The following is a 21,974-nucleotide window of genomic DNA, read 5'->3' as shown; positions in this document are numbered from 1 at the left end:
CTTGGACATCTTGCATCTCATCATTGTACAGAATAACAGATTTCCTTAGAGCCCTCCTTGTTTTTCCTGTGACATAACAGATTCAGGGATTTTACTCCAATCTAATAAACTTTTCCAAGCCCAAATAGGAAATTTGCCAAATTCTGCATCTCAAATCTCTGAATGTCTTTATTCCAGTCCAAAAAATCTGCATGAAATGTAAATAGTCTGTTATTGCCTCTTTCACCTGGGAGATTTTCTGGCTTCTGTTTACATTAAAGATGCTTACTTACATGTCCCCATCTTTAAGAGCATCAGCGATTCCTTTGATTTACCGTGGGGACCCTGCACTACCAGTTTGCAGCTGTGGACTTTGGTTTCTCATCTACATTTCTGGTATTCACCAAGGTGCTGGCCCTGTAATAGCTGCATTCTCTTGGCATCCCCATTGCTCCGGAAAAGTCAGCATGGGTAATTTTGGATAAAGTTAAATTGACTGTCAAAATGTGTTAGCCATTTCATGAATCCTGAATTTTCTGAAATCCCTTTCAGAACGGAATCATTGTTTGGAGTATCTGGATCTAGTTATATACGCATCTCAGGCCATAATGTTCCTTCCACAGGAGAAACCTTTTGTACACTCCAGTCCAGGAATCATCCTACTCTCTCTATTGAATGGGAGCCCTAGTGTAATGCTGACTATTGTATAAGGGCTCAGAGAATATAGCCAGTTAGTTTACATGGAAGCCCCCTTTCTTTAAAGCAAGCAGGCCTACTGGTACTTGGTTGTCCCAGGATATATTACACAATGCTTTATTCTCTGGCCTGATGGCATAAAGAGTCTGAGCAACAGAAAAACTAAATGTACCTGTGGCACCTGAGATATTGATGTCCGACGGTAAAGACTGGTGCCTCAGCAGGAGCGTGTTGACGGGTCGTTTAGGTGGCAGATAGATACATGGTCAATAAATAGGTAAGTGGTCAGTCCAGGTGCCAGGCAGAGATGAGATTAGTAAACAGACAAGGCTCAATCAAGGTGACAGCCAGAAAAGGCGGTCATTAATCGGCAGGGATCTGGCAGCAAGCAGAGACATGATCAGAAAAAGGCTGTAGTCGAGCAGGCAAAAAGATTAAGGCAAAGCAGCTAGTGAGGCACAAGGGTAAACCAATCACATTACCCAGACGCAGGCTAGTGAGATTTAACTCGTGCCAAGCAGGGAGGACTGAACTGCAGGGGTTGCCTGGCAACAGAATGCCTGGAGGAGCCCAAGGTTCAGCCATGTTTCCCTAAAAACACTGGGTGGTGCAACCTGCAATGTTGGCAGACGCACTAGGAAGTTAACTGAGTGGCATGGGATCCTGGACAAGTTAAGTCTTTACAGCTTGGTCTGATGGTAGCCTCTTTCGAAGAAATGCCATTTGCCCATTTTCACTGCCACCACTTGCCTGATAGCTCAGGAATCGGGCTCTGGAGTCAGAAGTCTTGCCTCCTGATCAACATTCTGGAACTGTGGGTGATTTGGATCTCTCTACACTGTTAGACAAATGTCAATGTCACAATGGTGGCATACAGCAGTTTTAAGAGATGAACTGGAAGTTTCCCAGAGAATTTCACATTCCTATCTTTATCAGCCTTGCATTCCAGGCGTAGACAATTGACAGGTAGACTTCCTCAACTGTGGCAGTACCTGGACACCAGAGAATGGGTTCCTACACCCGGAGGTGTTCCAGGACCTGTGTCACAGAAGGACACTAGATGTGGACCTCCAGATTTAACAGGGTAGGTAGTCTCCCAGTCTGAGGGACCATGGCGCAGTTCTCAGTGTAGAGACTCCAGGGGACAGATGCAGCATTGGCCCATGCTGCATCCACCTAGGTAAGTATAAAAGGGGGAAAAAACATACTACTTTTAATTACCCTGAAATGTCTCCTTCATCTGCTTCACAAGATCAAACTGTTCATTCTGTTCATCCTCTTTGCTCCAGACTGGTTCAGATGGATGTGGCGCAACAACTTGGTAACGTGAGTCTTACCAGATCATCTTCTGTCCCATCTAATGATTTGCCATCCTGCTTCATAGTGGCTGGCTTTAATGGCATACCTATTGAAATCAAGGTTCTGAGAGATGGGCATCTCTAAACCTACGCATGGTGTGTCATTAAACATGAACATACTTCACTTTGTGTGAGTTTTGGGGCTTCCACCCCAAGAGTTTCTCTGTGAGACTAATTCTCTTTCCTACAATGGGGTTTAGACCAGGGTCTGTCTCTTTGCTCAGGTATCTGTCCTTTCTTTTCTGTTTCACTCTTTGCAGGGGGTCTCTCGTGTTGCTTCTCTATCTGTTCCCCTGTAAATCTGATTGTTTTTGTTCTTCAAAAGCCATTGTTTGAACCCATTAGAAACATCCCCCTCTCTCTAAGGTAGTGTTTCTTGTAACCATCACCACAGTTAGTGTATGAACTGTCTGGTGGTGCTGGAGGTCAGAACTTCTCGCCTAAGGAAGCTTCTACCTTCCACTACAACCAATACATTGTTTTTCCTCTGTCTGGCTCAAGTTAACCTAAAGGAAATTTTCCTTAATTGTATGGATGTTTTGGCTGTGAGTTTATCCTTTAGCCACTGCTACTGCTTAGGCTGAAGCATTTCCCTTTTTGTAATTACTAATGGATCCTGTTTACCATCTCTAGGTGGCTAAGACAGACCATCATTCAACCTTTTTAGTTTTGAGGCTCAGATTCCACACTTTTCTGTTCATACTCTACTTGATCTGTATCAGGCATCTGTCTTTCAAATTTGTAAGGCTGCCCATGGTCTTCTGTTAACATGTTCTATAAGGTCTATCCAGCTGATGTTCCAGCATACCATCTCTGGATGTAAGGGCCTTCATGCAGCTCTTTGAGCTACAGGCAATCCTCTGTTTTCTTGGGCCTGGTAGCAATGGTCATGCCCACATTTCAGTTGGACTGTGTTTAGATGTCTTGGGGGTTAATTTTAGTGTCTCTGAATGGATAAGAAAAAAAATATTTAATTTTGTATTCACCATGCCATTTCTTAGAATCCTATTGCGGGACATAGATTTCACACCACTGTGTTTGTGATCATGCTCTCTGCGTTCTGCAGACCACTGTGTTTGTGATCATGCTCTCTGCGTTCTGCTTTCTACAGAAATGGGACATGCTTGTAGTGGAAGTGGTTTTCGTGAACTGACCTACAGTTTTTTCTTTCTTTTTAGTTTGTTTTATTAGCCAGGATATTACTCTCCTGCAGTATAACACAAGGGTTTAGGACTTCCCATGTACCTTCATGGACTTGAAGAAAAGGTTTTCACATTGAATACAAAAATTCTCTCATTTTGTAAAACACAGATTTATGTCTGTACTAAACACACACATTAAAGTGGAAGTAAACCCTCCTATGGTTTTCAGCCAAGGAAGCTGCCATCTTTGCTTCTGTTTAATCTTCAACTGCCATGATGCTGCACATGTGATCAGCTATGACACCAGCCATTGGATGGTTTGACAGTTTGGTTGAGAGCACAACCAATGTGACAGTTTTTTTACATTGGTTGTGTTTCCGTAGCATTTGCGTAATGTTACTGTTTTCTGAAACTGTTGAATCAATGGGTTTACTTCTGCTTTAAATACATAATTACTAATGCAGTTGGAACTGCTGGAGAAAAGGCCCCTTATGTGCATTAATAAAGAGGAAAAGGGTTTTCTATTTAAACTGCAAGTCCCCTTTTAAGTGGATGCTTGGCAATTGATGATGCCATGTTAAATTTTATTTCTGGGCTGCGAATATTTTTAAACTTGTCTGTCTACCTTTCCAGTCCAGAGCACAGAGATGAGTAATGGGGCATCTTTTGTTATATGTGTAGTTCTTGAACTTAAATTGTTTCCCCCGTCTACCCTTTTGTGCGTGCAGAATAATTATGGGTTAGTCATGCTGATGAAAATTCATGACCAGGCTAGCTGTCTCTGATTCTATCCATATAGCCCTTGCCACCAAGACCTTTTTCGGTGTATGTGTGATAAAAATAACGTGACTAGTGAGGAAGGCATACATAAAATTTGATGCCTGCTCGCTGCTGTCATGAGGACCACATATCAAACTTGGTTTGAAAAAAAACATTGACTATATTGCTATTTTTGCAGTACAAGTTATATGGATAATTTTGATCATTGATTAACATTTCTGCTACCCATATGGCAAGCTTTTGCATCTTCCAATCTTGGTATTGTGTGTGTGTGTGTTTGTTTGTTTTTTTATTTTTTTTTGTGAAATATGGGTCTGGAATGTCACCTATTACAAGCATGTAGAGTGGGATGAGCCTGCTAAGGGTGTCAGGGCGATGCATACATTTGTAACTGTCACCAGCTAGGACAATTTGAAAAACATTTTATCACCTGCAGCCAGCAGTTTTCTGTTCTTGGTGAAAGGTTAATTGTAGGCATCGCAGTGTGTTGGGATCAGCTCCTGTGTGGTCCCCCAGGTGCAGGCCTTATTTGACATGTGGAGATGAGAAATACTTTTCTCATGCTTGCACGTACAACCAAAATTTACACATGAATGCAAACAACATTTTCACATCCAATTTTATTTTATTTTTTCTCCTTAACATGCCATTGATGTCAGACTTGAGCTCCTACATGGTGAAGCACTGTTTGGAAAGGTGATGGACACATGAACTGATATTTCCTAGTATAAGAACAAATGCTCTCACAGCCAAGTGCAACCATACAGTTCATTAAATACCAGTGCTGTAATTGAACTTTCCTGCAGAATTTTCATTATTTTATTGTATTTTAGAGCATAGTGAAAACACAGATGTGAGAGCAGATAATGCCAGCTAGCTGTGTCTCATTTAAACATTTTCCATACCTGCTCATAAAGCTTTATCCTGCCTGAGCCCACTTTTATTTGGTAAATCAGCCCTTTTTATGCAGCAAATCAGAGCTAGAATTGATCCCCAAGGTGTCTGAACGAAGAAATTACTTTTACATCCAAAATCTTTCCTTGGGGGGAATCGCAATACATCTATAGTGCTTAAATATCCATTTATTATGCGGTTTTATGCTTCGTAGGTGGGTATTTAGAGTGGCTTTAGAACATAAGCACGCCATAAGTTTATATTCCACATTCTTGTCTAATGCTTGCAATTCATAAGTCAGAACAACTTTTTAAAAGCCTGGATTAGTTTCTAGTCTACAGGGATGGCTTGACCCATGGAAAACATCTAATCTCTCAGTCTCTTTAATATAAACTGATTGTTTCTAGGAAGTGTTTGATAATGTTCATGTACTAGCCATGTATTGCATTTGGAGCTCATACTCCATACTTGGACAATATTTTTTTCACATGTAAACTGACACTCCTCATCTGATGCCTCCCTTTTGGCAGTAAACGGTCACATAAAATACTTTGGGACAGGACCAGTACGAGCAAAACTCATATGACATGTTGGAATTCTTTTGGCAACGTCCTCTTCTTCCTTGTGATTTTAGAAATAAGCATGTTGCCCAAGTCAACCATATATAACAAAAAGCTTTGTTATCTCAAGATAAAACCATTTTTCAGATGTTGGAACATTAACTAATATCAAATCTGCATACTTCTGTGGAAGGGGCAAATTGAAGGTGGTAATAGTCTTGCGTGAACAATAAAATGATTGGATCTAAATCGCATTCTACTCTCAGCACTTGGAGTATACCGAAAAATAAACCATCCCAAATGTCCAAACTTCGTTTGAAATACTTGCATCTTCACTTTATACTCCACCTCAGTGAAAACAATGGTAAAAGTGAACTCTCTATACCGTTAATCCTCCCAGAGAGAAAAGTGAGCTTATAAAACGATAAAAACAACCATAGTGTAATATTCTCAAACACTGCAAAGATAAATCATTGTCAAAATCCACTGCTGTGTCTCCCCCCCCCCCCCCACAGGAATGGTTTCTCACCAAATGTAGTGACCAGTATATGGCATAGGGTCTAGGCGAGCATTTAATATTCTTTTTTTTTTTTTTTTCTCCTTTTTGGACCCATTTTCCCATAACCTTGTTGGTATTAAAATACCTCCAGGGAAGTTTTTTATAAGCAAAGCAGCCTCATAGTGTAATAACCAGTAAGCCACTTTTATTTAAATAAAATTGCACTTACATGAGCAGAAAGGTAAAAATGTTTAAAATCTAGGTAAAACTAACATGATGGATCCACTACTAGTTTTGGCATCACTTCCTTGATCTATTTCATGGTCAAGACTTTCTCCCCTTGAACTTCCTTCATCATGAAGGAACCTCCCACTGGGCTTTACTGTTGCTTGCAGACACTCATTATTGTACCGCTTTCCAGCCCTTCAGCAAACAAATTGCCTCCTGCTGCAGCCAAATATTACATTTTGCCATGGAGCTGGATGTGTCTGTGTTCGGCGCACAGTGTAACAAGGTCCTGCCCCCCTAGATGGCTTGTTTTATAGGCGGAACACTGATACTATCACACAAGCCGGTCTGGGGGGGGGGGGGGGGGGATCCTTGTTACACCAAACGCAGACACAGCCAGCTCCATGACACACAGCGGGACATCCCCGCTGTGTGTGTGATAAAACAAGAGGAGGAGAGAGAGAGAGAGAGGGAGGGTAGCACTACAGCCTCCACACCTCAGCTCAAAGCGGCGCCAGGGCAGTCCGTTCCTGCCGCGGTGTGTCCTCTGGCTGACAGTTTCTTGGCTGATCGCTTCTGCCAGGAAACGGTCAGCCTGGTCCACCCCCGCTCCTCACTCGCCCTGCATTAAATTCCACTCGCATTGCGAGCAGGCGAGTGGAATTTTTGAGGGCTGCAGTAGACACAAGGTTTGTAAAATGAGCACTGTAAAAGTGTTTCAGTCCTGTGGATCACTATAGCAGTCCTATTAGCCATGCTTCCTATTCGAAGGACACACTGTTTTTATGCCCACTCTGTGCATTCTCATCAAAGTATTGCATCTGGTTGGTTATGTGCACTAATAAAGTAGTGTATGTAAAATCCAACACTAGATTTTGGTTATTTGTTCCCTTTTTGGTCTGGGAAATATACCATTAAAAGTGTATTTATTTTATCTGATCAACAAGTGCAGAAAAATACAGTAGCTTTTCATCCAGTCAAATCTTGTGAGATAATTTATTGTATTCTCTGCCTCTGGACTGTATTCAGCTGTACCTCCTAAATGCCCATCTGTTAGCCTTTGTGTCCTTGCACACATAGGCGTTTACAGGCCTTTAGAAACACAAAAAAAAACATAACCTGTGCACGAAGGAGATGAACACTTTGCCACAGAAACCCCCGATGTGACTCAATGCATGTAAACTTATTTAAGTGCTATAAGCTTAAAGATTTTACGGTGTGTACAAAAGTCCTATTTTTGACCTAGCTGCCTTTTTGATAATATATTTAATATCTGCTTGGCTATCACAAATTATATCTTGGATTGGTGATTATGATTTAATTTCTTTGTTTTCTTGGTTTGCAGTTGGCAGCTCGTGGGTTCAAGAATCCTATTGTGCCTTCTAATGCAGGTGGAGCTGCTCCTGGCTCTCCCATCCATGCAGCCCATGGAGATGTTGGAGGTTCCCCAGTCAGAGGCCAGTCTCATATAAAATCTAGCGCACCAGCAATCTCTATGACCTCTGCACTGAAGAATGTGGGAGCTGTAAGTTTTTAGCAGTTTAATTTTGTATACAGATCCTTTTTTAAAAAAAAAACGCCCTTATTCAAAATTATTTTTTCTAAAGCCCCAGTTTTTAAAAGGGAACCCCATTGGTCTGCTAGAATTTTCAAAATAAAGAATACCTGTACTTTTCCTTACTACTTCTCTGATCTGAGATCTTCATACTACCTCCATGTTACTAATCTCTCATGCACGGATGTGAAAATCAACAGGAGGAACCAAGTGTTGGTTTCCCTGAAGACTTGCAATGAAGATTGATCAGATTCAGTAGTAAGGACAGCAGAAAATATTCACAGTCGTCTTTTGCATGCACGCACTGATTGAAGTGCTAGTTATTTAAGCTGAACTCCAGGATAAGCAAATGTCCTCTAAATACAAGACCTATGTGTGTTCTTACTTGAATCCTTTTGTGAATTGTGATGTTCTTCCAAATCTGTGCATTAATCCATGTGAAACTTTGCCTCTGTGCAGGAGCTTCCTGTAGTTTGCACTCTTTCCCGGGGCAGAGTGACTGGTCTTTTACTCGCCTCTCCTGTAGTATCAGCATGCAACCTGTAGTGGGTGGGCTTCCTAGATTTCTCCTACAGCTCTGCTCTCTGCACAGGCAGTGTACAGCACAGTGATCATGTCAAAGCTACTTTTTTTTCAAGGTAGTAAATACATTTGCCAAGGCATTTGGTGCACATAAGGTGGACTTGTATTCTTATTGAGCAATATAGTTTTTATTTTTTTATGCTTGGAGTTCAGCTTTAAAGTGGTAGTAAACTTGGTAGTTTTACTTGTACCCGCAGGAAAGCCTATAATACGGCTTTCCTGTAGGTACAGTGAATACAGTAAAACCTTGGTTTGAGAATAACTTGGTTTGAGAGCGTTTTGCAAGACAAGCAAAATGTTTTAATACATTTTGCCTTGATATACAAGCGATGTCTTGATATAAGAGTAGCGTCATGTCACAACTGAGTATAAAAAACAGAGAGGAGCCTCCAAGTGTAGCAATATGGTTACATTTAATGAAGGTACAACATTTAGCAACTTATTTCTACACTTAGAGGTGCCTCTCTTCTCTTTTATACCCTGTAAAAAAAATGCTTTGATATACAAGTGCTTTGTATTACAAGCATGTTTCTGGAATGAATTATGCTCGCAAACCAAGGTTTTACTGTATCTCCTAAACGTGATGTCACCAGCGCATGTGCTCTGAAGGTCCTGCATACTGGCACATTATGTTTTTGTTTTTTACAGGGTAAGTTTTATTTTTTTCGGGCGGGGGGGGTTTCAATGGTTTAAGTGCAGTAAACCCATAGGAAACTTATGAAGTCAGAGCGCCGCAGGATCAATTTTAATACTGTATTTTTTTTTCTTGGCTGTTGCATTTACTAATTTGGTGCTAAAGATTAGAAAAACTTTTTTATTGAATAAGGTCAGTGGTTATATTGCAGAAAAACGTTCTCTTTTAGACAAGTTCTCCACTAAAAATTGTCAAGGCTACCTGTGCCAATACAGACGAGATAAATACACTAGTTTCATAAACCAAACTTATACTGAATACAGGAAAACACTAGAAGACATGTTTTAGATGTGTGTTTGTGTTTTCTTTATCGTACATCACGGGACACAGAGCGGCATATTCATTACTATATGGGTTATATGGAGTACCTTCAGGTGATGGACACTGGCAATCTCAAAAACAGGAAGTGCCCCTCCCTATATAACCCCCTCCCATAGGAGGAGTACCTCAGTTTTTACGCCAGTGTCTTAGGTGTTGGTCATGGTTTAGCTTGCCTCCACATACTTGGGATTAAGGTGGGCTAACCGGTTCTGTCCAAAGGCCTCAGTGCTAAAGGTCAGCAACCGGACCCCAAACCATTGGGGTATAGCCCATAATGCTTTCTGTCACAGAGAGCTGGACTCTGGGCCCAGAACTTAGAAACCTTTGGGGGCCTAATGTTTCTGTTGCCAGGGTGCTATATGGGCCCAGGACAGTGGATCCTTCATAGGAACCCAGGGCCTGAAGGTCTAGATGCCCCACGGAGATGGGGGAAGATTGGACCTCTTGCTGTGCAAAGTCCTGCGGCATGGAGCAGGTAAGTGAAGGGGAAACTTGCGGAACTTGGTTCGCAGCAGGTTTTTTCTGGGGGAAGGTCACAGCGGGACATGCCTATGGTTTATGCGCTGCATCTGGCAAGGTGAGTCACATATCTTAGGATAGGATGACTCTGTATGTATATATTCCCCATAATTGTGACCTCCCTGGTAGTATTGCAACTGGTGCTAGAAGCATTGAAAAGGGCCTGTGTGTATAGTGACAATTCTCTCTGAGAGAAGCCCCTGGGAATCTATTGAGGTTTCTTATATAGAGGGAGTGAATGCTCTTACCTGCAAGCCTGCTCAGAAGGTCCAGGCGGTTGATGCAGGAAAAGATACCGCTCTGTGGATCCTGGCCTGGACGGCAGGATCAGCCTCTGACCTCCTCGTGTGGGCCTATCCCCCACCCCCCCCCCCGCCGGCGGGCGTGCGCGCGCGTCCCCGTGATATGGGCGCAATTTCGCGCCGTTTTTCTGAAGGGGAAGGGCGGGCCCGTAGGTAAAGGAAGGGGCGGCCCTTCCAAAAAAGTTCCCAGCTCAGTGATGTGTTGGAACTGAGAGAGGAAGGACCAGAGCGGCAGAGTGGGGCGCCGAGGACACACAGTGGCCAAAGAAGAGTATTACAGTCTTAAAAAAGACTGTCTTTCACCCTAAAGATAGGGTTTCTTTTTCTTTTCAGCAGTTTTTATTGGCAAATACTACTAAAGGGGGACAGAATGGTTTTTCTTTCTTTGGTTTAAAAAAAAATAAAAAAGAAACAAACCAAGATTAATAAGGAAAGGCATTTTTTTCCCCAGAAAGGGTTTTGGGCAACAACTATTTATTTTCCCAAACACCATTAAGTAGCGGGCGTACCTCGGTATTGTACCATGGCATCTGGTTCGGAGGGTACAAAAGGTGGGGATTCCCCCAGAGGGTCCGGGGTCTCGGACAAAGTCTTACCGCTACTTTCCCCAGAAGGAGCCTTGGTGAGACCATCGGGATCTGGGGCTGGAGCTGGCACGGGTCAGTCCAACCCTAGGGTGGTCACGGACGAGGTACTGTCCACCTCTCTAAAGGAGATGGAAAAAAGAATGGAAAAAATGATAGCCAAGGCTATGCGGGGCAGAAAACGGAATAGATCTCCGTCGCCCGAGCGTGAACCCTCAGATGAGGAGGTCCCTTCCGCAGAGGAATGGGAAGACCTCTTGGACAAGGACCAAGTAGGTTCAGGGATCGAGGATCCGGGTACGGAGGAGTCTGGCGCAGCCTCCCAAGGGGAGAGCTGGTGGGTTCAAGTTTTAACAGACTTGGTCCATAGGACGTTCAACTTGCCAGTACCAGATCTCCAAGTATCAACGGTCTCAGCTTTGGGCTCACTAAGAGCGCCTCAAACCAATGCGGTTTTTCCGATCCATCCTCTACTAGAGGAAGTTATGTTCCAAGATTGGGCCAAGCCAGATAGAATCTTTGTACCACCAAAGAGATTCTCTGCCTTATATCCTATGGAAGAGAAATTTTCCAAGAGATGGGCAGCCCCGGCTGTAGACGCAGCCATCTCATGTGTTAACAAGTCTTTAACATGCCCTGTAGAAAACATACAGGTGTTCAAGGATCCGGTTGATAAACGCTTGGAAACGCTACTTAAAACCTCCTTCACTACTGCAAGGGCAGTAGTGCAGCCAGCTGTGGCTGCAATTGGGGTTGCGCAAGCATTATCGGATCAAGCTAAGCAGATGCTTAAACTTATTCCTGCCCAGCAGGCAGAAGAATTTTCGGACGTCCCTAGGGCCATACGCTTTACGGTAGATGCGATTAAGGATTCGATCCAGCAAGCGTCACGCCTATCATTATCCCTTATCCATATGAGAAGACTCTTATGGTTAAAGAGCTGGGAGGCAGAGCCCCCATGCAAGAAGCTCCTGGTAGGGTTCCCCTTCCATGGAGGACGACTCTTTGGAGAAGACCTGGACAAATACATCCAGACCATTTCAAGCGGAAAAAGTACTCTTTTGCCCACCAAGAAGAAGTTTCGGGGGCCTGCGTTTAAACGACAGTACTCCCCTGGGCAGGGGCCCTCCAATACCAAACAGTATCGACGGCCTCCTGCAAGATCAAATTTTAACAAGTCGCAGGGACAGGCCGGCGCAGGCAAGAAGCAGTGGTTTCGCAAGCCAGCAAAGCCAGCCCCCAAGCCGGCCTTATGAAGGGGCGCCCCCACCCTCGAAGGTGGGGGGAAGACTGCGTCTCTTTACAGAGGTTTGGGAGGCCAGCATTCCCGACAAATGGGTACGGTCCTCCGTGGCTACAGGCTACAAACTAGACTTCCTAAAGTTTCCTCCTCCTCATTTTCAGGAGTCAAGAGTACCAAACGATCCGAAGAAGGGAGCCGCATTAATAGCGGCATTAAATCATCTACTCTCTCAGGAGGTAATAGTAGAGGTACCAGTCCAAGAACAGGGGCTAGGTTTCTACTCCAACCTATTCATTATCCCAAAGCCCAATGGCGATGTCAGGCCAATTTTGGACTTAAAAATGGTAAATGCATACCTAAAGGTCCGCTCATTTCGGATGGAATCCGTGCGGTCAGCAGTTGCCGCACTTCAGAAGGACGATTTTATGGCATCCATAGACATAAAGGATGCTTACCTTCATGTTCCAGTTTACCAGCCACATCAAAGATTTCTACGCTTCTCGGTGGCTCTACGTCATTTCCAATTCATGGCGCTTCCCTTCGGGTTGGCTACGGCCCCCCGGGTGTTCACGAAGGTCCTAGCTCCAATCCTAGCCAATCTAAGGATTCAAGGGGTCACGATCCTAGCATACCTGGACGACCTCCTAGTCATAGATCACTCGTCTCCTGGCTTGGAACGAGCAGTGGCCCTCACAGTCCAGTACCTCGAGAGGTTCGGCTGGGTCCTAAATCGAGAAAAATCGGCATTCCAGCCCACAAGGCAGTTGGAATATCTCGGCATGAGATTAGACACAGAACAACAGAGGGTGTTTCTGCCTCTGATAAAAGTCAAAACCATCAAGGAATTCATTCTACTGGTTCTAAGCAAGAAGGAACCAACTGTTCGCCTATGTATGCGGTTACTAGGCAAGATGGTGGCCACATTCGAGGCGGTACCGTACGCCCAGAGCCACACTCGCATCCTGCAGGCAGCCATCCTGTCAGCCTGGAGCAGGAGGCCACAGGCCTTAGATATCCCTTTGCCGCTCTCATCAAGAGTCCGACAAAGTCTGTGTTGGTGGTTAGACCCTCAGAATCTACTGAAGGGGAAGTCTTTCAGCCCAGTGGCTTGGAAGATAGTAACCACAGACGCCAGCCTAACAGGCTGGGGAGCAATTTTGGATGGTTGCACTCGCCAAGGCACTTGGGCAAAGCCAGAGAAGCAGTTGCCCATCAACATCTTGGAGCTCAGAGCTGCTCGACTAGCCCTCAGGGCTTGGACGTCCAAGTTGCAGGGGTTCCCGGTGAGAATTCAATCGGACAATGCCACGGCAGTGGCATACATAAATCACCAAGGGGGAACCAAGAGTCAAGCCGCTCAGAGAGAGGTAAGCTTGATTCTCCTATGGGCAGAAGCTCATGTGCCCTGCATATCGGCAATATTCATTCCAGGAGTGGACAACCTTCAGGCGGACTTTTTAAGTCGCCAGACTCTGTTGCCGGGGGAATGGTCTCTACATCCACAGGTCTTTCAGACACTCTGCCAGAGATGGGGAGTGCCGGACGTGGACGTCATGGCATCAAGACTCAACAAGAAGCTAGACAGGTTCATATCCCGCTCAAGGGATCCGATGGCCTGCGGAACCGATGCGCTGGTTTGCCCTTGGCATCAGTTCAAACTACTTTATGTATTTCCCCCGCTCCAGTTACTACCCCGCCTGCTGCGCAGGATCAGGGTGGAGCACATACCAGTCATCCTGGTAGCTCCAGCATGGCCCAGAAGGGCATGGTATTCACTAATCCTAAAGATGGTAGTGGGAGACCCTTGGACTCTTCCTCTACGGCCAGACCTGCTATCGCAAGGTCCGATCCTCCACCCTGCCTTACGGCATCTAAATTTGACGGCCTGGAAGCTGAATCCCTGATTCTCAGGGGTAGAGGTCTGTCTCAGAAAGTAATCTCTACCCTAATCAGAGCCAGGAAACCGGTCTCTAGGGTGATTTATTACAGGGTCTGGAAGGCCTATGTAGGCTGGTGTGAGTCCAAGCGATGGCTTTCTCGCAAGTTTACCATCGATAGAGTATTAAGTTTTCTCCAGCTAGGAGTGGATAAAGGACTGGCATTAAGCACAATCAAAGGACAGATTTCAGCTTTGTCAGTGTGGTTTCAGCGGCCGCTGGCCACCCACTCGCTAGTTAAGACCTTCCTTCAAGGGGTCTTACGTATTAATCCTCCAGTTAAATCCCCGCTTTGTCCGTGGGATCTAAATCTTGTTCTGTCAAGTTTACAGAAACAACCTTTTGAGCCGTTGGCTGAAATTCCTTTGGTTTTACTGACAAGGAAGTTAGTATTTTTGGTCGCCATAGTTTCCGCCAGAAGAGTATCGGAACTGGCAGCCTTATCCTGTAAGGAACCATATCTTATTTTGCATAAGGACAGGGTCGTTCTCCGCCCTCATCCTTCCTTCCTACCAAAGGTTATATCCAGTTTTCATCTAAACCAGGATTTGGTATTACCATCCTTCTTTCCTAAACCTACTTCCAGAAAGGAAGGGTTGCTGCATACCTTGGATATTGTCAGGGCCATGAAGGCCTATCTTAAAGCTACAGAGAAGATCCGGAAAACAGAGGTGTTGTTCATTTTACCGGATGGGCCCAAGAAGGGGCAGGCAGCTGCAAAATCCACCATCTCGAGGTGGATTAAACAGTTAATCACTCAGGCCTACGGCTTGAAAGGGTTGCCTCCTCCAGTATCATTAAAGGCTCATTCTACTAGGGCCATGGGCGCCTCCTGGGCAGCACACCACCAGATCTCTATGGCTCAAGTTTGCAAGGCGGCAACCTGGTCTTCTGTCCACACGTTTACAAAATTCTACCAGTTGGACGTAAGAAGGAATACGGATACAGCCTTTGGGCAGGCAGTGCTGCAGGCTGCAGTTTGAGACCCTCGGATTCCGGGGGGGCTCCCTTTTGAGTTAAATTTAAAAATTTATTTTTTCTCAACTAAGTTGGATTTATTATGATTTGAGTATATCTCTAAATTAAATCCTTTTGTCTTAGGAAGATGTTCTCCCTCCCCTCATTGTAAGCATTGCTTTGGGACATCCCATATAGTAATGAATATGCCGCTCTGTGTCCCGTGATGTACGATAAAGAAAAAGAGATTTTTAATACAGCTTACCTGTAAAAATCTTTTTCTTGGAGTACATCACGGGACACAGAGCTCCCACCCCTCTTTTGGGGACCATTTTGGGAGGCATACTGCTTGCTACAAAACTGAGGTACTCCTCCTATGGGAGGGGGTTATATAGGGAGGGGCACTTCCTGTTTTTGAGATTGCCAGTGTCCATCACCTGAAGGTACTCCATATAACCCATATAGTAATGAATATGCCGCTCTGTGTCCCGTGATGTACTCCAAGAAAAAGATTTTACAGGTAAGCTGTATTAAAAATCTCTTTTTTTGTTTTTTTGCTGTAATTTATTTCTTTCCTCTATATTCGATTTAAAAGATTAAAGAAGATACAGAAATCAGGGATACCACCGAAGACCCCAAAAAAACTGAAATCTCAATCCAGGTTAGTGTGGCTCCCTTTCCTTTGCTCTTATTTTTAATGTCCCTGAAACTAATTTGAGTATAAAAGCAATCTTGAAGATATTGAGCTTCTTCTAAACAGGACCTGGGCACTGTGAGAGTGTGTGTGTGTGTGTGTGTGTGTGTGTGTGTGTGTGTGTGTGTGTGTGTGTGTATAGCTCAAAAGAAGTACGTAGAGTCGTGGCTAAATTTGTTGGTACCCTTAAACACCAAAAAAGACCCACAATTTTCTTTGAATTTGGAACTGACAAAAGTAATGGGCGCCCATTGCTGCTTATCTCATATTTAATGAAAATCAAACTTTTTTGCTTTTGACTAGACACCCTTCAAAGTGAAGACTGCTGCTCTACACAAAAGGAGTGAGCCAAGTTACCTGTTGACAGGTGAAAGAGTCTCATTTGGACCTACAGAAATCGATTGTTTGCAGTGGGCCAGATTCAGAGAGAATTTACGCCGGTGTATCCATAGATACGCCGCGTAAATTCAAATCTGCGCCGGCGTATCTTCTTTCTGTATTCAGAAAGCAAGATACGCCGACATTAGCCTAAGATACAACTGGCATAAGTCTCTTAAGCCGTCGTATCTTAGGGTGCATTCTCACGCTGGCCGCTAGGTGGCGCTCCCGTCGTTTTCAGCGTAGAGTATGCAAATTACCTAGTTACGCCGATTCACAAACGTACGTGCGCCCGGCGGTAGTTTTTTACGTTGTTTGCGTAAGTCGTTTTCGTCGTAACGTTGCTCCTGCTATTAGGTGGCGCAGCCAATGTTACGTATGGACGTCGTTCCCGCTTCGAAATTTGAATTGTTTGCGTAAGTCGTTAGCGAATAGGGCTGGACGTAATTTGCGTTCACGTTGAAACCAATACGTTGTTGCGGCGTACTCGGGAGCAATGCACACTGGGATATGTACACGGACGGCGCATGCGCCGTTCGTACAAAACGTCAATCACGTTGGGTCATCATCGATTTACATAAAACACGCCCCCTTCCACATTTGAATTCCGCGTGCTTACGCCGGCCCCATTTACGCTACGCCGCCGCAACTTACGGAGCAAGTGCTTTGTGAGTATTGCACTTGCTCCTGTAAGTTGCGTCGCCGTAGCGTAAATACAATACGCTGCGCCGCGCTAACCTAAAGCGCAGCTGCGTGAATCTACCCCAGTGACTGTACCTCATTTTGCTAAAGCCCAGAGCCCCTGAACAGCAGTAAATCTTTAGGCTGTCAGCAGATTGACCTCTACAAATTCGGCACAGTGCCTAAAAATAGAGAGCAATTGAGCATATGCAGAGCAGGGTGAGACATTATATTAATGGATTTTAAAACATGGGCACTTATTTTTAATGGTTTACTGGACATTATTTTCTGACTAAAGCTCCACTTTAATATTTTCTACTGTAGTTCGGGGAACATCAAGCTCCTTGAAGGCCTTGTATCCCTTACCTGTGACATGCTGGTCTATAATTTGTATTTTGATATCCTCAGACAATTCTTTTTCCATGTTCAATGTGGTGCACACAATGATACCAAACAAAGTCCGACAACTGTTCTCCATTTAAATAGACTGGCCCGGATTCAGATACGAGTTACGACTGCATATCTCTGGATACGCCCTCGTAAATCTGAGTCTGCGGGGTCGTATCTATGCGCCTGATTCTTAGAATCAGTTACGCATAGATTTCCCTAGGATCCGACCGGCGTAAGTCTCTTACGCCGTCGTATCTTAGTTGCATATTTACGCTGGACGCTAGGTGGCGCTTCCGTAGATTTACGCAAGGAATATGCAAATTAGGTAGATACGCCGATTCAGAAACGTACATCCGCCCGGCGCATTTTTGTACGTCGTTTATGCAAGGCTTTATCCGGCGTAAAGTTACCCCTCATAAAGCAGGGGTAAGTCATGTTAGGTATGGACGTCGGAAACATACGAACAGCGTTGTGTTTTACGTCGTTTACGTAAGTCGTTCGCGAATAGGGCTGTACGTAAGTTACGTTCACGTCGAAAGCATTGACAGTTTGCGGCGTAATTTCGAGCATGCGCACTTGGAAACGTTCACGGACAGCGCATGCACCATTCGTAAGAAACGTCAATTACGTGGGGTCACAAGTAATTTAAATAGAACACGCCCACATCATCCACATTTGAATTAGGCGGGCTTACGCCGACACATTTACACTACGCCGCCGTAACTTAGGGCGCAAGTTCTTTCCGAATACGGAACTTGCGCCCTAAGTTACGGCGGTGTAGTGTATCTGAGATACGCTACGCCCGCCGATAGATACGATAATGTATCTGAATCCGGGCCACTGATTACAGGACTGATTACATGTGTGATACTAGCTACACAAAGCAGTTAGTTTGAAATATCATTGATTTAAATACATTTTTCCAGGGGTTCCAACAAATCTGTCCAGGCCATTTTAGAATATTTTTTGTAGAATATCTTTTTTCACTTTCTTTGCTTTACATTATGACAAACCAAATGGCATGCAGGTACAAGAGGCAAATGCTTGTAGTTCCATCACTTTTCAGAAAGAATGAACCATTGTTTCAATGGGCTGTAAGAGTACTAACTCGTTTATCTACAGCTGTAGTTTTTACCTCCTGTATAACTGGAAATGCTATTAAAACAGAGTGATGAGGACTAGAACACCTGGCAGATTTTTAGTACTGTCTATAACCTTGCTATTTGTCCTGTTTAACATTATCACCTAGACTGAAAGTGAGAGAAAAGTTTGGGATCTCACCAGAACAGTAAAAGAGGGTAAATCTTCCATTAGTGGATACTAGTTCTGTTGTTCTCTGGTTCTCTCTCCAACTATATCTCACAGAAGTGAGTACACCCCTCACATTTTTGTAAATTTTTTATTATCTTTTCATGTGACCACACTGAAGAAATTACACTTTGCTACAATGTAAAGTAGTGAGTGTACAGCTTGTATAACAATGAAAATTTGCTGTCCCCTCAAAATAACTCAACACACAGCCATTAATGTCTAAACGGCTGTTAACAAAAGTCGGTAAACCCCTAAGTAAAAATGTCCAAACTGGGCCCAATTGGCAATTTGCCCCCCCCCTGTGTCATGAGTCGCGTTTAGTGTTACTAGGTCTCAGATGTGAATGGGGAGCAGGTGTGTTAAATTTGGTGTTATCGCTCTCTCTCATACTGGTCACTGGAAGTTCAACATGGCACCTCATGGCAAAGAACTCTGAGGATGTGAAAAAGAGTTGTTGCTCTATATAAAGATGGCCTAGGCGATAAGAAGATTGCCAAATGCCTAAAACTGAGCTGCAGCACGGTGGCCATGACCATACAGCAGTTTAACATGATGGATTCCACTCAGAACAGGCCTCCCCATGGTTGACCAAAGAAGTTGAGTGCACGTGTTTGGTGTCATATCCAGGGGTTGTCTTTGGGAAAAAGACGTATGAGTGTTGCCAGCATTGCTGCAGAGGGTGGGGGGCGGTGGGGTCGGGGGAGGGTCAGCCTGTCGGTACTCAGACCATACACCGCGCTCTGCATCAAGTTGGTCTGCATGGCTGTTGTTCCAGAAGGAAGCCTCTTCTAAAGATGGTGCACAAGAAAGCCCTCAAACCATTTGATGAAGACAAGCAGACTAAGCACATGGATTACTGGAACCATGTCCTGTGGTCTGATGAGACCAAGATAAAACGTACTTGGCTCAGATGGTGTCAAGCGTATGTGGCGGCAACCAGGTGAGGAGTACAAAGATAAGTGTGTCTTGCCTACAGTCAAGCATGATGGTGGGAGTGCCAAGAATGTCTCCAGACCTAAACCCTATTGAGCATCTGTGGGGCATTCTCAAATGGAAGGTGGAGGAGCGCAAGGTCTCGAACATCCACCAGCTCTGTTATGTTGTGGAAAAGGACTCCAGTGGCAACCTGTGAAGCTCTGGTGAACTCCATGCCCAAAAGGTTTAAGGCATTGCTGAAAAATGGTGGCCACACAAAATATTGATACTTTGGGCCCAATTTGTACATTTTCACTTAGGGGTGTACTCACTTTTGTTTCCAATGGTTTAGACATTAATGGCTGTGTTGTTATTTTGAGGGGACAACACATTTTGAGTTATACAAGCTGTACACTCACTACTTTACATTGTAGCAAAGTTGTCATATAAAAGCAATAATTTGTTTTACAAAAATGTGAGTGGTGTAATCACTGTTATGAGATACTGTAAATATTGTGTGTGTGTGTGTGTGTGTAATACAGTGGGTGTAGACAGAATCACACTCCTTTTTAAAATCACATTTTGTGTGCTTTGCAGCCTGAAATAATGAAAAAGAGTTTTTGTTTTATCCAGCTGTATTTACTCTGTGCAACTTTTATACTATCCAAGTGAGATATAACCCCAACATGTCAGAAAAATAAATTCAGAGAGAGAGAGAGAGACTTGTAAAGCGCAACACATGCGAACTGAATCGCCTCTGGGCGCTGTATCCATTTCATGGGTAAGGAACCCCTTGACCTCAGAAGAGATGGGTTTTAATCTTTCTCCTGAAGGCCAAGTGGTCCGACTCCAGTCGGATGGTGGTTGGTAGTGCATTCCACAGGCGAGGTCCCTGGACTGCAAATCTTCGATCTCCTTTGGACTTGTATCTGGCCTTGGGTATCTGGAGGAGGTTTTGATTGGTGGATCGCAGAATGCGATTGGGGTTATGGGCTTTTATTTTTTCGCATAGATATTGGGGGGCGTTGCCTTGAATACACTTATGTATTAGGCAGAGTGCCTTGAAAGTGATTCTGTCTTTTACCGGCAACCAATGAAGGGATCTCAGTGAAGGTGAGATTGATTCCCATGTTTTTTTCCCAGTCACTAGTCGAGCTGCCGTATTTTGAACGACTTGCAGACGAGTGATTTGGTATTTGGGGAGTCCTAGATAGAGGGCATTTGCGTAGTCGAGTCTGGAATTGATGATTGTTCCCACCACGACTGCAATGTCCTCTTTCGGGATAAAGGGCGTGAGTCTGCGTAGTAGGCGCAGCAGATGGTAGGATCCACTGACTACTGACCCTATTTGTGCATCCATTGTCATGTAGGTATCGAAAATGACTCCGAGACTTTTGACTTTGGTGCTAGGGGTGATAGTTTTACCCAGAATGGGTGGGGGAGTCCATGTTGACGCGGGGTGATTTTTCCGGTTAGCGTGAAACAGGAGAAGTTCTGTTTTCGAACCATTGAGTTTAAGATAACTGTTTGTCATCCAGTTATCTATTAGAGTGAGGCATTTCTCTAGTCCAAGAGAATGATCCTTTTTGTTGCAGATGCGGAAATGCAGTTGTGTGTCGTCTGCATAAGAGTGGTAAAGTAACTTCTGGTTACTGATGATTTCAAAGAGAGGGCGAAGATAGATATTAAACAATACGGGCGATAAGGGAGATCCCTGAGGGACTCCGCATGACACTGTACGTTTTTCAGAAGTGAAAGACCCCAGTTTCACTATTTGTGATCGGTTTTCCAAGAAGGAGGAGAACCAGGGTAAAACACATTCAGCGACTCCGGCTACTTCAGCTAGCCTAGCCAGTAGTAGTCCGTGGTCTACAGTGTCAAAAGCCGTGCTTGGGTCCAGCAGTATCAGGAGACAAGATTCTCCTTTGTCTGCGGCCTCTAGAGCGTCATCCCATATTTTAAGCAGCGCCGTTTCTGTTCCATGACCCGGACGGAAGCCTGATTGAAACGGATCGAGTAATTTATGGGTGTCTAAATGCAGTTGCAGCTGTTGTACAACTACTTTCTCCATTAGCTTGGAGAAGACATTTAGAGCTGTTATGGGCCTCCGGTTGTTTGGGTCTTTGGGGTCGAGGGTAGTTTTTTTTAGAATTGGTTTTATTGTACCTTGTTTTAGCAAGGTGGGCACCATGCCCTCCTTGAATGATTGGTTAATGAGCTGCGTGATAGCTGGTGCCAGTATATCGGCACTTTCTTTCAGCAGTTTCGTGGGGATGATATCATTGGGTGCTGTGCTATTACGCAGAGTCCCGATGATGTTTTTAGTGGCATCGATGGAAATGGGTTTTAGAGTGAAGTTTGGTGGTTGCGATGGATTTATGTGAGTATTAGGTTTGTGATTTGGGGGGGGAGTTGGTGACGGTTCTATTTTGCTGAATACTTTCACGGATTTTTTCAATTTTATTAATGAAATAATCCGATAATTCGTTGCAAAATTCTTGTGAATCAGAATTGGGGGCCTCTAAACAAGCTGGATTCATAGTCTGAGTGATCAGCTTGAAGAGTTCTCGGGGGCGGTTAAGGGCATTTGCGATGATGTTGGAGAAATGATTTTTTTTGGCCGTGAAGATTTCTTTGTGATATTTCTTTGTTATTATCTTGTAAATGGTGTGGTTTTTATCTGAAGAGCACCTTTTCCACGCAGCTTCTGCTCTTCTACGCTCTTGCTTTAGCAACGTCAGCTGGTCATTAAACCATTAACAGCGCTTTCAAGTC

At 44.2% G+C, this 21,974-nt stretch overlaps 1 protein-coding gene across 8 annotated transcripts in view; it reads left to right on the top strand.

Moving 5' to 3' along the window:
• The window catches only part of NEK1 (NIMA related kinase 1), a 177,095-nt gene that overhangs the window by 88,942 nt on the left and 66,179 nt on the right, over positions 1-21,974 (top strand). For all 8 annotated transcript variants that reach the window (XM_040333138.1, XM_040333114.1, XM_040333146.1 and 5 more), the window contains 2 exons: positions 7,482-7,661; positions 15,426-15,491. In XM_040333138.1, the coding sequence (XP_040189072.1) occupies positions 7,482-7,661; positions 15,426-15,491 (246 nt within the window). The remainder of the gene's footprint in view (positions 1-7,481; positions 7,662-15,425; positions 15,492-21,974) is intronic.

The sequence above is a fragment of the Rana temporaria genome, chromosome 1 (assembly GCF_905171775.1).
Source record: "Rana temporaria chromosome 1, aRanTem1.1, whole genome shotgun sequence".
In the NCBI taxonomy this organism is placed as follows: domain Eukaryota; kingdom Metazoa; phylum Chordata; class Amphibia; order Anura; family Ranidae; genus Rana; species Rana temporaria.
The sequence above is the reverse complement of the archived record's forward strand: the minus strand, read 5'-3'. Positions and strand labels throughout refer to the sequence as shown.